The 16,134-nt window shown below is 42.2% G+C and overlaps 1 protein-coding gene across 3 annotated transcripts in view; it reads left to right on the forward strand.

The window, feature by feature from the left end:
- The window catches only part of DNAAF4 (dynein axonemal assembly factor 4), an 86,272-nt gene that overhangs the window by 42,465 nt on the left and 27,673 nt on the right, over positions 1-16,134 (forward strand). For all 3 annotated transcript variants that reach the window (XM_023228575.1, XM_023228576.2, XM_023228577.2), the window contains 2 exons: positions 10,458-10,603; positions 14,258-14,367. In XM_023228575.1, coding sequence (XP_023084343.1) covers positions 10,458-10,603; positions 14,258-14,367 — 256 coding nt within the window. The remainder of the gene's footprint in view (positions 1-10,457; positions 10,604-14,257; positions 14,368-16,134) is intronic.

Below are 16,134 nucleotides of genomic sequence, written 5' to 3' on the forward strand. Positions count from 1 at the left end.
AAAAAAAAAAAAAAAAAAAAAAAAAAAGTAAATAAATAAATTTGAGAGTTCCAGTGTTAGGTGCATACACATTTAGGATTGTGATATTTTCCTGTTGGACTAATCCTTTTATCGTTATATAATGTCCTTTTTAATCTTTTTAAACTGTTGTTGCTTTAAAGTCTGCTTTGTTTTGTATAAGAATAGCTACTCCTGGCCAGGCGCATTGATTGGCTCATGCCTATAATCCCAGCACTTTGGGAGGCCGAGGTGGGAGGATCACGAGGTCAGGAGTTTGAGACCAGCCGGGCCAACATGGTGAAACTCCGTCTCTACTAAAAATACAAAAATTAACTGGGTGTGGTGGTGCGCGCCTGTAGTCCCAGCTACTCAGAAGACTAAGGCAGGATAATCACTTGGACCCGGGAGGCAGAGGTTGCAGTGAGTCAAGATTGTGCCACTGCACTGCAGCTTGGGCAACAGAAAGAGGCTCTGTCTCAAAAAAAGGGGGGAAAAAAAAAGAATAGCTACTCCTGCTCACTTTGGTGTCCATTTGCATGGAATATCTTTTTCCTCCCTGTTACCTGAAGTTTATGTGTCCCTATATGTTAGGCAAGTCTATTAAAAGACTTACTTGGTTGGTTGATTTTTTGTCCGTTTTGACATTCTGCATCTTTTAAGTGGAGCATTTAGGCCATTTACATTCAATGTCAGTATTGAGATGTGAGGTACTGTTCTATTCATCATGCTAGTTGTTGCCTTATACCATATATTTTTTTTCATTGTGCTGTTGTTTTATAGGTCCTGTGAGATTTATACTTTAAGGAGGTTCTATTTTGGTATATTCTGAGGTTTTGTTTCAATATTTAGAACTCCTTTTAGCATTTCTTGTAGTGCTGGCATGGTAGTGGCAAATTCAGCATTTGTTTGTTTAAAAAAGACTTTATCTCACCTCTGGTTATGAAGCTTAGTTTCACTGGATACAAAATTCTTGGCTGATGATTATTTTGTTTAAGGAGGCTAGAGATAGGACTGCCATCCCTTGTGGCTTGTAGGGCTTCTGCTAAGAAGTCTGCTGTTAATCTGATAGGTTCTTCTTCGTAAATTACCTGATGCTTTTGCCTCACAGCTCCTTTTTTTTTAGACAGAGTCTTGCTCTGCCACCTAGGCTAGAGTGCAGTGTCACGATCTCAGCTTGCTGCAACCTCCAACTCCCGGGTTCAAGCAATTCTCCTGCCTCAGCCTCCTGAGTAGCTGAGATTACAGGCACCCGCCACCACGCCTGGCTAATTTTTGTATTTTTAGTAGAGACGGGGTTTCACCATCTTGGCCAGGCTGGTCTCAAACTCCTGACCTCGTGATCTACCCTCCTTGGCCTCCCAAAGTGCTGAGATTACAGGTGTGAGCCACCGTGCCCGGCCTTGCCTCACAGCTCTTAAGATTCTTTCTTTCATCTTGACTTTAGACAATGTGATGACTATGTGCCTAGGCAATGATCTTTTTGCAATTAATTCCCTGGGTGTTCTTTGAGATTCTTGTATTTGGATGTCTTCATCTCTAGCAAGACCAAGGAAGTTTTTCTCGATTATTCCCTCAAGTATGTTTTCCAAACTTTTAGATTTCCCTTCTTCCTCAGGAGCACCAGTTATTCTTATGTTTGCTCGTTTATATAATCCCAGATTTCTTGGAGGCTTTGTTCATTTTTTAAAATTCTTTTTTTCTTTGTCTTTGTTGGATTGGGTTCATTTGAAAGCCTTGTCTTTGAGCTCTGAAGTTATTTCTTCTACTTGTTCAGTTCTATTGTTGAAACTTTCCAGTGTATTTTGCATTTCTTTAAATGTGTCTTTCATTTCCAGAAATTTTGATTATCTTTTCTTTATAATATCTATTTCTCTGGAGACTTTTTCATTCATATCCTCCTGTATTTTTTTTTTTTTAATTTATTTAAGTTGATTTTCACCTTTCTCTAGTGCCTCCTTGAGGAGCTTAGTAATCAACCTTCTGAATTATTTATCTGGCAATTCACAGATTTCTTCTTGGTTTGGATCCATTGCTGGAGAGCTAGTGTATTCTTTTGGGGGTGTTACAGAACCTTGTATTGTCATATTACCAGAATTACTTTTCTGGTTCCTTCTTATTTGAGCAGACTGTTTCAGTGGTAAGATCTGGAACTCAAAGGCTACTGTTCGGATTCTTTTGTCCCATGGGTGTTCCCTTGATGTGGTGCCCTCCCCCTGCCACTAGGGATGGGGCTTCCTGAGAGCCATACTGCAGTGATTGTTATTGCCCTTCTGGTTCTAGCCACCCAGTTGGGCCCCAGGCTGGTGCTGGGGAATATCTGCAAAGAGCCCTGTGATGTGATCCGCACGTCTCCCAGCCATGGATACCAGCACCTGTTCTGGTGGTGGCAGGTGAGTGAAGTGGATGCTGTTGGAGTCTTTTGTTGTAATTTCATTTAGTGCATTTCAAATACTGGTTATGCTAGCAGTGAAGTTGTCACGTGGACAGACTCAGGACCTCTGGCTAGACAGGGTATTGCAGGAAGTGGAATTAGCTGTTGTTTTCTCCTTTGGAGCAGGATTGTTCTGTTATGAGTTGCTATAGTGGCTTGAGTTGGTTGGGCTCCAGCCAGGAGATGGCATTTCCAAGAGGGCACCAGCTGCAGTATAGAAGAGAGATATAATCTTGATGTTGGTCAGGACAAGTACTTGGGTTTCTCAGGTGATGGGCAGGGCCATAGAGCAGGTAGAGAAAAACCATCAGGTGGGGGCAAGGTTAGTTGGGTCTGGGCTCAGACTCCCCTTGGGTGGGGCTTGCTGTGGTCACAGTGGGGGTGGAGGGGTGAATCTCAGGCCAATGGAATTATGTTCCCAGGGGCATTATGGCTGCCTCTGCTGTGCCATACAGGTCACCAGGGAGGTAGGGGAAAGCCGGCAGTGACAGGCCTCACCCAACTGCCAGGCAGCCACCAAGGCCAGTCTCCCTCCGGCCGTGCCACCCCAACCACACTGAGTTTATATCCAGGCAGTCGGTGAGCAGGGCTGAGATCTTGCCCCAGACTATAAGCCTTGCCACTGAGAAAGCAAGAGGGCTCTTAGGCCTCAGCAGTCTCTGCCTGCCCACACTATTGGCTGTGGCTTCTGCACTCGCATCTGTACTTCCCATTTGCTCTCCCACCACCAATTTCTGCTTAGGAAAATTCTTGCTCAGTCAAAATTATTACAAAGTTCAGCTACAAGCTTCCTTCACCCTGCAGTCCCGCCTCATTTCCACTGGCTGCCTTCCCTTCTCCAAGGACCTCTGTGAGATCAGGCCAGGAATGGCTTCTTTGGACTCCAGCTGGGGATGGAAGTGCCTACAGGGCTCTTCCTGTTGCTTCTTCTACTTTTATATTTTGCTCAGCTCCCTAAATCTCTTTCGGCTCAGGGTAAAGTTAAATCCTTCCCCTGTGATCTGGATTTTCAGGTTCCCCAGTGGGGATGTATGTTCAGAGACTGACCTTTTTCTCCCTCACACTTTGGGAACTCAGTTTTTCAGTTGTCTTGTGGCATTTGCAGCAGTAAGCCACTTCTTTCAAAGGGTCTGTGAATTCCTTCAGTTTTCCTACGGTGTTTCTTGCGGTGTTCCTGAAGTGATTCTTGGAGTAAAAGTTCACAATGTGAGTCTCCAGATGCTGTTCTGTCCATCCAAGTGACAGCTGAATGTTAATCCTGTCTCTGATCTGCCATTTTCCCTCCTATCTCCCAATGAATATAATTCTATATTGAAAGCTACGAGTTTGGTTTTATCTAATTTTAGAATATTAAACTTTGTTTTGGATGCATTTTCCACTGGACGCAGTGGCTCATGCCTGTAATCCCAGAACTTGGGAGGCTGAGGCGGGCAGATCACCTGAAGTCGGGTGTTCAAGACCAGCCTGACCAACATGGAGAAACCCTGTCTCTACTAAAAATACAAAACTAGTCGGGCATGGTGCTGGGCGCCTGTAATCCCAGCTACTCGGGAGGCACGGAGGCAGGAGAATCCCTTGAACCCAGGAGGTGGAGGTTGCAGTAAGGAGAAATTGTGCCATTATACTCCAGCCCGGGCAACAAGAGTGAAACTCCATCTCAAAAAGAGAGGAAAAGAAATATTTAGTATTTTCCTTATATAAGTCATTATTGAATTCCTATAACATTTTAGTGTAAAATCACATATATAATAATAATAATTAACATTTATTAAGTGACTACTATGTGCCAGGGGATTTTATTGCTTGGGTCACTCAGTCTTCACAACACTTCAGTCTAAGTGCTGCTATTCTTATTTTAGAGGAAATAGATGTTCAGAAAAAAAAGATAACTATGAATAAGTAAACTTGCAGAATTTGAACCCAGATCTGTTCTGCATCTGAAATCTGTGCTATTTCCACCAGGTTATATGTCTTTACTACTTTAACAGTGAGGCTTGGCATGTTGAAAAGTCATTTAGAGACTGGGCATGGTGGCTCACTCCTGTAATCCCAGCATTCTGGGAGGCGGAGGTGGGTTTATCACCTGAGGTCAGGAGTTCCAGACCACCCTGGGCAACATGGCGAAACCCTGTCTCTACTAAAAATACAAAACTTAGCCAAGCGTGATGGCATGCACCTGTAGTCCCGGCTACTCAGGAGGCTGAGGCAGGAGAATCGCTTGAACCCAGGAGGCAGAGGCTGCAGTGAGCCAAGATCACGCCACTGCACTCCAGTGTGGGGGACAGAGTGAGAGCCCTTGTCAAAAAAAAAAAAAAAAAAAAGTCATTTAGATTGAATATATATATATATGTATGTTCAATTTGCTAATATTTTATAAGCAATTGTCACATTTATCTTCATATTGAGATTTAGTTATATTTTTCATTCCTCATACTGTTCTTGTCTAGATTTTATACAAAATTATACCAGACCCATATACTATAGAGCATTTTTCTTTTTCTACTATTTGAAACAATATAGTTAGATAAGAGAAATATCTGTTGTTTTAAAGTTTAGTAAAACTTCCCCTAAAATGTCTAGGTCTGGAGTTTTTTTATGGAGGTTTTCTGGAAAAAAAAAAAAAAGATTTAGTTTCTATAATAGTTATTGATTAATGAAATTTTCCAGTCAATTTTGGTAATTTGTCTTCTAAATTGTGCATTTTATCTTTTCAAATTCATTTCTATAAAGTTTTTATTTGCTTATCTCTACTTTATAGTTATATAATTTACTAATTTCTAATATTGTTCTTTAATTTGAGACAGGATCTCACCGTGTCACCCAGGATGGAGTGCAGTTGATCTAGCTTGATCCTTAATAAAGTAATCTATCCTTTGTTTCTGGTTGTTTTAAAATTCTTCCCCTTGGTATATTATGGATTCATTAATATAAGTTCAATTTTATATTTATTTGTCTCATAATACCATAACTTGGAGCATACTGTCACTCAAAGAACTTTGTCATTCATCAATTCTGGGAATTTCAAAACTATTGTCTTCAAATATTACCTTCTTGGCTGGTAATTTACCTTCTTGGCTCATGCCTGTAATCTCAAGCACTTTGGAAGGCTGAGGTGGGTGAATTACTTGAGACCAGGAGTTCAAGACCAGCCTGGCCAACATGGTGAAACCCTATCTCTACTAAAAATACAAAAATTAGCTGGCTGTAGTGGCACACAGCTGTAATCCCAGCTACTTGGGAGACTGAGGCATGAAAATTGCTTGAACTCAGGAGGCAGAGGCTGCAATGAGCCGAGATCGCGCCACTGCACTCTAGCCTGGGTGACAGAGTGAGACTCTGTCTCAAAAACAAAAACAAAAACAAACAAATATTACATTATTGTATTCTCTTGTTTTCAGTATATATTTTTAAATTACACAGATGTTTTCTTTTTTTTGAGACGGAGTCTTGCTCTGTCATCCAGGCTGGAGTGGAGTGGTACAATCTCAGCTCACTGCAACCTTTGCCTCCTGGGTTCAAGCAATTCTCCTGCCTCAGCCTCCTTAGTAGCTAGGACTACAGATGTGCACGGCCACACCAGGCTAATTTTTGTATTTTTAGTAAACATGGGGTTTCACCATTTTGGCCATGCTGATCTTGAACTCTTGACCTCAAGCGATCCACCTGTCTTGGCCTCCCAAAATGCTGAGATTACAGGTGTGAGTCACCACACCTGGCCAACTTTCTTGTATTCTCTTTATCTTCCTCAGCTATGTTCTGTATAATATCCTCAGATCTATCTTCTAGTTTATAAATTTTCTTCAACCATGACTAATTGTATGTTATACTTGTCCAAGATGTTTTTAATTTCAGTGACAATATTTTTCATTTTGAAAGTTCTTTTTTCACACCTCTCTGTTCTTTGTCACTAGCTTCTTAGTTTTCATTATTGATGCTAGCCTGTCTTTACTGTCTTTAAGTAGGTATGTTTAAAATGATTCATCTCTTTCAGATTGTTGTGCTATTTCAAAATCTTAGGGAGCCAGTCGTCTGATTTGCTGTGTCTGCTGATTGTTCCTCATACTGGATTGTTTCCTCTTGCAAATTGTGCTTTTTTACCTGACCACTAATCTTCTGCAAAAACTTCTTTGTGTGTATGTTTGAGGAAATATCATATATTCTTTTTTACAAAAGACTTGTTGATGAGGAATACCTGGAGCTTCAATTTCTTAAAAGAGACATTTTTTCCAAGCTTTACTTTCTAAGACTAGTGAGCAGAGATTGTATAAGCATCCTTTTCACTAAGAGTGACGCCCACTGGGCATGGTGGCTCACGCCTATAAACCCAGCACTTTGGGAGGCCGAGGCGGGTGGATCATGAGGTCAGGAGTTTGAGACCAGCCTGGCCAACATGGTGAAACCCGTGTCTACTAAAAATACAAAAAAACTAGCCGGGCATGGTGGTGCACATCTGTAATCCCAGTTACTCGAGAGGCTGAGGCAGGAGAATCGCTTGAACCTGGGAGGTGCCGCCCTTCTATGATTCTAGTTTCATTTCCACCTTCCCACCTCTGTACCTATATCAGCATTAAATTTCCATTCTCCAGCTATTGATATTAATCTATTTGCATCTAAAATCTTTCCAAACAGCTTTGTGTTCACTTTTGAGATGACCCTGGCTTTAAGTTTGGTGATGAGGGCTTTCCTTTACTTACTTTTGAAACTGAACTATATATTGAACCTTTTGTTTATTTATTTATTTATTTATTTATTTATTTATTTATTTATTTGAGACGGAGTCTCGCTCTGTCGCCCGGGCTGGAGTGCAATGGCCGGATCTCAGCTCACTGCAAGCTCCGCCTCCCGGGTTTACGCCATTCTCCTGCCTCAACCTCCCGAGTAGCTGGGACTACAGACGCCAGCCACCTCGCCCGGCTAGCTTTTTGTATTTTTTAGTAGAGACGGGGTTTCACCGTGTTAGCCAGGATGGTCTCAAACTCCTGACCTCATGATCCGCTCGTCTCGGCCTCCCAAAGTGCTGGGATTACAGGCTTGAGCCACCACGCCTGGCCTATTTATTTTTTCTTAAGAATTTGTATGTGTTCGGCCGGGCGCGGTGGCTCAAGCCTGTAATCCCAGCACTTTGGGAGGCAGAGACGGGCGGATCACGAGGTCAGGAGATCGAGACCATCCTGGCTAACACGGTGAAACCCTGTCTCTACTAAAAATACAAAAAACTAGCCGGGCGAGGTGGCGGGCGCCTGTAGTCCCAGCTACTCCGGAGGCTGAGGCAGGAGAATGGCAGAAACCCGGGAGGCGGAGCTTGCAGTGAGCTGAGATCTGGCCACTGCACTCCAGCCCGGGCGACAGAGTGAGACTCCGTCTCAAAAAAAAAAAAAAAAAAAAAAAAAAAAAAGAATTTGTATGTGTTCATAACATTTTACCTTTTCATAAAATTGCATGTAAAACTTTGTAGTAAAAATTTTAACCTGTGTTGCTACAAACAGCAAATTTCTTTTTGATGTTTTGCAATTTGCAAATAGCAAATAGAAGAGTTTGTAAATTAGATACACGAGTTTGGAAATTATATATCTTATTTTTACTGTAACTCGTGGTCCCTTTAATATTTTTTATAAATACACAAAGATTTGTTTTTCTGTAGCAAAATAGTTGTTTTAGTTCTCCTCATGGGATAATAGTGATGATTTCCTGCATGTTCTATATCGTATTAATCATTAGTATTATTAGTAATCTGAAGTAAAATGAAGTATACTTCATTTTTACTTTCTATTCTATTTTGCTTCTTTTTTTCTTTTCTTTTCTTTTTTCTTTCTTTCTTTCTTTTTTTTTTTTTTTTTTTTTGGTGAGACTTGCTCTGTTGTCCAGGCTGGAGTGCAGTGGCATAACCTTGGCTCACTACAGCCTCTGCCTCCCGGGTTCAAGTGATTCTCCTGCCTCAGCTTCCCAAGTATCTGGGATTACAGGTGCCTGCCACCACGCCTGACTAATTATTTGTATTTTTAGTGGAGATGAGGTTTCACCATTTTGGCCAAGCTGGTCTCCAACTCCTGACCTCAAGTGATCCGCCTGCCTCAGGATTACAAGTGTGAGCCGCCGCACCAAGACCTATTTTCCTTCTTTTGTATTACTATTTCAAACTATTATTTACAGGCTGGGTGTGGTGGCTCACACCTATAATCTCAGCACTTTCAGAGGCCAAAATGGGAGGATTACTTGAGCCCAGGAGTTCAAGACCAGCCTGGGCAACAAAACAAGACCCCCATCTCTACAAAAAAGCATACAAACAAAAAATTAGCCATGCATGGTGGTGTACACCTATAGTCCCAGCTCTTGAGAGGCTGAGATGGGAGGATTGCTTGAGCCAAGGGGTTCAAGGCTGCAGTGTGCTGTGATTGCATCACTGCACTCTAGCCTACGTGAGAGTAATAACCCTGGCTCTAAAAAAAAAAAAAGATAATATTTACAACATTTTTGGTGTGTTCTCCACTGCTTTAGAAAACCCATTCTTTTTCATTTTGCTCTCAAGTTCCCCACTCCTGGATTCTTAATGTTATTTCTCTGTGTTCTGGAACATTTCTTTGAGTAATGTATTCAGAAAAGATGACTAGGTAGTGTTGGCTGACTTCTTACATACCTAGAAATGTCTTTTACCATTATGAGTGAGCAACAGTTAACTTGGATATAAAATTATTGGGACCTTGTATTAGGAAGGTTCAAGCCAAGCGTTGTAAAATAAAGCCCCAAATGTGCAGATCAAATAAAGATAAAAATTTAGTTCTCTTTAATGTAATACTTTGTTATGCAACAGTATTCAACGACTGTGTTCCACAAGGCCATTCTGGCAGATGGGATCACCTCTGTTATCACATTATTTGGCTTTCATGTTTGAGTCTAAGAGGGCTTTTTCCCTCCTTGCCCCAGTCCTTTGAAATGTCTAGTCAAGACCCTTTCCAAGTTTTTGTTTGTTTGTTTGTTGGAGATGGAGTCTCCAATACCCGATCTCGGCTAACTGCAACCTCTGCCTCCTAGGTTCAAGCAAATCTCCTGCCTCAGCCTCCCAAGTAGCTGGGATTACAGGTGCACGCCACAGGCCTGGTTAATTTTTATATTTTTAGTAGAGACAGGATTTCACTGTGTTGGCCAGGCTGGTCTTGAACTCCTGACCTCAGGTGATTGGCCCACCTTGGCCTCCCAGAGTGCTGGGATTACAGACATGAGCCGCTGTGCCCGTCCTTGCCATCAATTCTCATTCATTTTCTTTGATGGCTAAAACTTCTTACACTATTGTAAGAAAGCTTATAGGAGATAATGTATATAGGAGATATTGCTATAGAGTTTAAGGAGATAGAGGTGGTATTGGCAGTGGTGGTTTTGCCTATGTGCTCTTCTCTAGAGTTGATGTTGAGTTGCCTAAAGTATCCTCCTTTAGAGTTGATGTGAATTATTATTATTATTTTTTTTTTTTTTTTATTTTTATTTTTTTTTTTGAGACAGAGTCTCGCTCTGTCGCCCAGGCTGGAGTGCAGTGGCCGGATCTCAGCTCACTGCAAGCTCCGCCTCCTGGGTTTACACCATTCTCCTGCCTCAGCCTCCCGAGTAGCTGGGACTAAAGGCGCCCGCCACCTCGCCCGGCTAGCTTTTTTGTATTCTTTAGTAGAGACGGGGTTTCACCATGTTAGCCAGGATGGTCTCGATCTCCTGACCTCGTGATCCGCCCGTCTCGGCCTCCCAAAGTGCTGGGATTACAGGCTTGAGCCACCGCGCCCGGCCTGAGTTGATGTGAATTAAACACTGTGGTTTTACAAAGAGAACCCCAGAAAAGTAGCTGAGGCCATTGATAAAGAGCAGGTAGGTCATTAGCTGGTGTATTATCAGTGCTAAATTTTGCATTTTTTTCTTGCAGAAAATATATTTGATTTATTTGTTTAGGACTTGGGGGTTAGCTTTGATGTGTAATTAAAAGTCAGTTGATTGTTAACTAGAAAATGAGAAATAAGTGACTTGCTTGCTACTATTGTTTTTGAAGGGAGAAATTCAGAAAATATATTTACTGAGAAGTTAAAGGAAGACAGTATTCCTGCTCCTCGCTCTGTTGGCAGTATTAAAATCAACTTTACCCCTCGAGTATTCCCAACAGCTCTTCGTGAATCACAAGTAGCAGAAGAGGAGGAGGTAGATATACTTACTGTAGTTACAATTACCACAAATGAAAATACTTTATTTTTATTTCATCTATTGAAATTAGTACTGGTTCTGCATTTCTTAAGTATTTATTACACTAAATAAATAATGTCATGAATGTATTTTAGAATTTCCTTATGAGAAAATATATTTTGCAGATTTTTTTTGGCTCCAGAATAGTGGCAAGAGAACACTGATTTAATATATGTACAGTAGGCCAGGTGCAGTGTGTAATCCCAGCACTTTGGGAGGCCAAGATGGGTGGATCACTTGAGGTCAGGAGTTCGAGACCAACCTGACTAACATAGGGAAACCCCATCTGTACTAAAAATACAAAAAATGAGCCAGGCGTGGTGGTGGTGCGTACCTGTAATTCCAGCCAGTCGCGAGGCTGAGGCAGAATAATTGCTTGAACCGGGGAGTCAGAGGTTGCCCTGAACTGAGATCTTGCCACTGCACCCCAGCTTGGGTGACAGAGTGAGACTGCATCACAAAACAATGAAAAACTTACATATATATATATATATATGTACAGTATTATTTATTCCAAGAGATAAGCTATTGTACTTGCCATTTATTTTATCAAATACATCATTTTCTACAATGTTAATAGACATATAAACTCTGGATCAGTATGTGTTTGGAAAGAAGATATTTGGAAATTATTAATATATCATTACAACTAATTATTACCAATAACAGGTATTTCTAATGTGACATTTTAGAATTAATATCTCCCATCCATTTATAAATTCCTAAGCCCTGGATTTCAAATATTGTATCTTTAGTTATATTAGCACTAAGAACTACATTTTTTTGGCTGGATGCGGTGGCTCATGCCTGTAATCCCAGCACTTTGGGAGGCCGAGGTGGGAGGATCGCCTGAGGTCAAGAGTTGGAGACCATCCTGACCAACATGGTGAAACCCTGTCTCTACTAAAAATACAAAAATTAGCCGGGCATGGTGGCGGGCACCTGTGATCCCAGCTAGGGGGGCTGAGGCAGGAGAATCACTTGATCCCAGGAGGTGGAGGTTGCAGTGAGCTGAGATTGCGCCATTGTACTCCAGCCTGGGCAACAGAGTGAGACTTTGAATAAAAAAAAAAAAAAAAAGGGACTTTTTTTTTTTGAGACAGAGTTTTTTGCTCTTGTTGCCCAGGCTGGAGTGCAGTGGTGCAATCTCAGCTCACTGCAACCTCCTTCTCCTGGGTTCAAGCAATTTTCCTGCCTCAGCCTCCCAAGTAGCTGGGATTACAGGCATGCGCCAGCATGTCTGGCTAATTTTTTATATTTTTAGTAGAGATGGGGTTTCAACATGTTGGTCAGTCTGGTCTCAAACTCCTGACCTCAGGTGATCCACCCTCCTCGGCCTCCCAATGTGCTGGGATTACAGGCATGAGCCACCGCATCCGGCCAAGAACTGCATTTTTTTTACTGCAAGGCTGAATTGACGCCTTTCAATTGAAAAATTGTAGAAATAAGAAGATCCTTAAGATATAATGACAAGCCAGGCGCGGTGGCTCACGCCTGTAATCCTAGCACTTTGGGAGGCCGAGGTGGGTGGATCACCTGAGGTCAGGAGCTTGAGACCAGCCTGGTCAACATGGTGAAACCCCATCTCTACTAAAAATACAAAAATTAGCCTGGTGTGGTGGCACACAGGTGTAGTCCCAGCTACTCGGGAGGCTGAGGCAGGAGAATCACTTGAACCCAGGGGGCGGAGGTTGCAGTGAGCCAAGATTGCGCCATTTCACTCCAGCCTGGGTGAAAGAGTGAAACTCCGTCTCAAAAAAAAAAAAGACAATGACAATATAAATATTAATTATTTTGTATTATTAAACTATGTATTTTCTGTATTTGTAACATTTCTATAATTATACAGTTAGAATTATTTTTATTTTTAAATTTTGTTTATACACATACACACACATACCCTTTTTTATTTTTTAAGAGTTGGGGTCTTGCTCTGCTGCCCAGACTGGAGTACAGTGGGGTAGTCATGGCTCACTGTAGCCTTGAACTCTTGGGCTCAAGTGACCTTCTGTATATTTTTCAGTGTAGAAAAATGAAAATACTGTAACCAAGAAAGGTAAAGTAATAATGACATGGGCTGGCATGGTGGCTCACGCGTGTAATCCCAGCACTTTGGGAGGCTGAGGTGGGCACATCACAAGAGCAGGAGTTTGAGACCAGCCTGTCCAATATGGTGAAACCCCATCTTTACTAAAAATATAAAAATTAGCTGGGCGTGGTGGCACACACCTGTAATCCTAGCTATTCAGTAGACTGAGACAAGAGAATTGCTTGAACCCAGGAGGCAGCGGTTACGGTGAACTGAGATCATGCCACTGCACTCCAGCCTGGGGGACAGAGTGTGACTCCATCTCAGGAGAAATAATACTAATACTAATACTAATAATAATAATATCACATGAACTCTCAGAAGACAAGAAATTTGGCTACAAACTTTTATCTATTGTATTTCAACCAGCTAATGAGGATTAAAAAAAAAGTTTAAGGCTGGTCACGGTGGCTCAAGCCTGTAAGCCCAGCACTTTGGGAGGCCAAGGCGGGTGGACCACAAGGTCAGGAGTTCAAGACCAGCCTGGCCAATACGGTGAAACCCCATCTCTACTAAAAATACAAAAAATTAGCTGGGCGTGGTGGTGCACGCCTGTAGTCCCAGCTACTCAGGAGGCTGAGGAAGAAGAATTGCTTGAACCCGGGAGGTGGAGGGTACAGTGAACTGAGATCGTGCCACTGTACTCCAGCCTGGGCAACTGAGTGAGACTCTGTCTCAAAAAAAAAAAAAAAACAAAGTTTAACAATATATAAATATTGCAAGATTAAAATCACCATCATCAGCCAGGTGGGGTGGCTCACGCCTGTAATCCCAGCACTTTGGGAGGCCGAGGTGGGTGGATCACGAGGTCATGTGTTCAATACCAGCCTGGCCAAAATAGTGAAACCTCATCTCTACTAGAAATACAAACATTAGCTGGGCATGGTGGCACACGCCTGTAATCCCAGCTACTCGGGAGGCTGAGGCAGGAAAATCACTTGAACCTGGGAGGTGGAGGTTGCAGTGAGCCGAGATTATGCCACTTGCACTCCAGCCTGGGTGACAGAGCAAGACAAAAAGAAAAAAAAAAATACCATATCAAATAGTATGTTAATCTGCTCTGGCTGCTATAAATAAAATACCATAGAGTGGGTGGCTTAAACAATGAAGAGTCATTTCTCATAGTTCTGGAGGCTGGGAAATCTAAGATCAGGGTGTCAGCATGGCTCTTGGTAAGAGCCCTCATCATAACTTGTAGACAACCACTTTCTCACTGTGTCCACATAGTAGGTGGGGGAGCTCTGATCTCTTTCTCTTCTTATAAGGATACTAAACTCATTCTGGAGCTCTCCTCTCATGACCTAAACCTAATTACCTCTCAGAGGCCCCACTTCCAAATACTGATTCACATTGATGGTTAAGGCTTCAGTATATCAATTTGGAGGAGAGGTGGGGAAGACACAAACATTCAGTGCATAACAAATAATATTTCCATCCACTGGAGGAAGATGGAAAATCTAAAAGGAAATGTTAATTAAAAAAAAGACCTTTTTATTCTTCATAGGACCTCTTTCTCATTCTAGTGGCTACACAAACAAGCTGAGGCACGAAGAGCAATGAATACTGACATTCCTGAACTTTGCGATTTAAAAGAAGAAGAAAAGAACCCAGAATGGTTGAAGGATAAAGGAAAGTAAGTTGTTTGAACTCTGATCATGAGCTTTATCATGTATGAAGACATTAGTTGTTATCACAGGACAAGTATGGTAGCTCATGCCTATAATCCCAGCCCTTTGGGAGGCCGAGGTGGGATAATCACTTGAAGCCAGAAGTTCGAGACCAGCCTGGGCAACAAAGCGAGATTTTGTCTCTACAAAAAAAAACAAACAAAATAAAACATTAGCCTGGCTTGGTGGTAAGCACCTGTAGTCCCAGCTACTCGGAAGGCTGAGGCGGGAGGATCCCTCAAGCCCAGGAGTTCATGGCAGTAGTGAGCTATGATTGTGCCAGTGCACTCCAGTCTGGGCAACAGAGTGAGACCTTATCTTTGAACAAAAAAAGTAGTTATTACATTCTGTAGATATTTTGTTTGTGTGTTGTTGGGGAAAGATAATCCAAATAAGCAAATAAGGTAGACAGGGCCCCCATATTTAAAAAGTCAGATAACAAGGCAATGAGGCTCTAATTTTATTTTTTTATTTACATGTCATAAAAATGAAAAAAATTACATCTTTTGGAATGCTTATTAAAATTCCTTTTAAAATCCCTTTTACATTTGACATAAGTCCTTCCTGATGTCCCCCATAAAAACAGGTTTTTGCAAAGCTAGAGCTGTTTTGATTATTCTTATCCATTTATTTTATTTATTTATTTTTTTTGAGATCGAGTCTCATTCTGTCGCCCAAGCTGGAGTGTAGTGGTGCAATCTCAGCTCACTGCAACCTCTACCCCCCATATTCAAGCAGTTCTTTTGCCTCAGCCTCCCAAGTACCTGGGATCACAGGCATCCACCACCACACCCAGCTAATATTTTTTGTATTTTTAGTAGAGATGGGGTTTCACCATGTTAGTCAAGCTGGTCTTGAACTCCAGACCTCTAGTGATTCGTCCACCTTGATCTCCCAAAGTGCTGGGATTACAGGCATGAGCCCCGGTGTGGGACCTATTGAAATCCATTTTTAAAAGAGTACCATCTTACTGCCTTTCAGGTCAGTGGTGTAAACACAAAAAAGATTACCATATTATCCCAGAAATTATCTTATATCTGGGCAGTCATTTTACTCATTTGTATATGGATTTTTATTTTTTATTTTTTTGAGACCAAGTCTCGCTCTTGTCCCCCAGGCTGGAGTGTGATGGCGCAATCTTGGCTCCATGCAACCTCCACCTTCCAGGTTCAAGCGATTCTCCTGCCTCAGCCTCCTGAGTAGCTGGGATTACAGGCACCTGCCACCACGCCCAACTAATTTTTGTATTTTTTTTTTTTTTTTGAGACGGAGTCTTGCTTTGCCGCCTGGGCTGGAGTGCAGTGGCTGGATCTCAGCTCACTGCAAGCTCCGCCTCCCGGGTTTAGGCCATTCTCCTGCCTCAGCCTCCCAAGTAGCTGGGACTACAGGCACCCGCCACCTCGCCTGGCTAGTTTTTTGTATTTTTTAGTAGAGATGGGGTTTCACCGTGTTAGCCAGGATGGTCTCCATCTCCTGCCCTCGTGATCCGCCCATCTCGGCCTCCCAAAGTGCTAGGATTACAAGCTTGAGCCACCGCACCCGGCCAATTTTTGTATTTTTAGTAGAGACGGGGTTTCACCATGTTGGCCAGGCTGGTTTCAAACACCTGAGCTCAGGTGATCCACCCACCTCGGCCTCCCAAAGTGCTGGGATTACAGGAGTGAGCCACCGCACCCGACTGTGAATATTTTAACATACTGATCAAAAACAGTGAATTCTGGTATATTCTGAGT

This window comes from Piliocolobus tephrosceles, chromosome 6 (assembly GCF_002776525.5).
Source record: "Piliocolobus tephrosceles isolate RC106 chromosome 6, ASM277652v3, whole genome shotgun sequence".
In the NCBI taxonomy this organism is placed as follows: Eukaryota; Metazoa; Chordata; class Mammalia; order Primates; family Cercopithecidae; genus Piliocolobus; species Piliocolobus tephrosceles.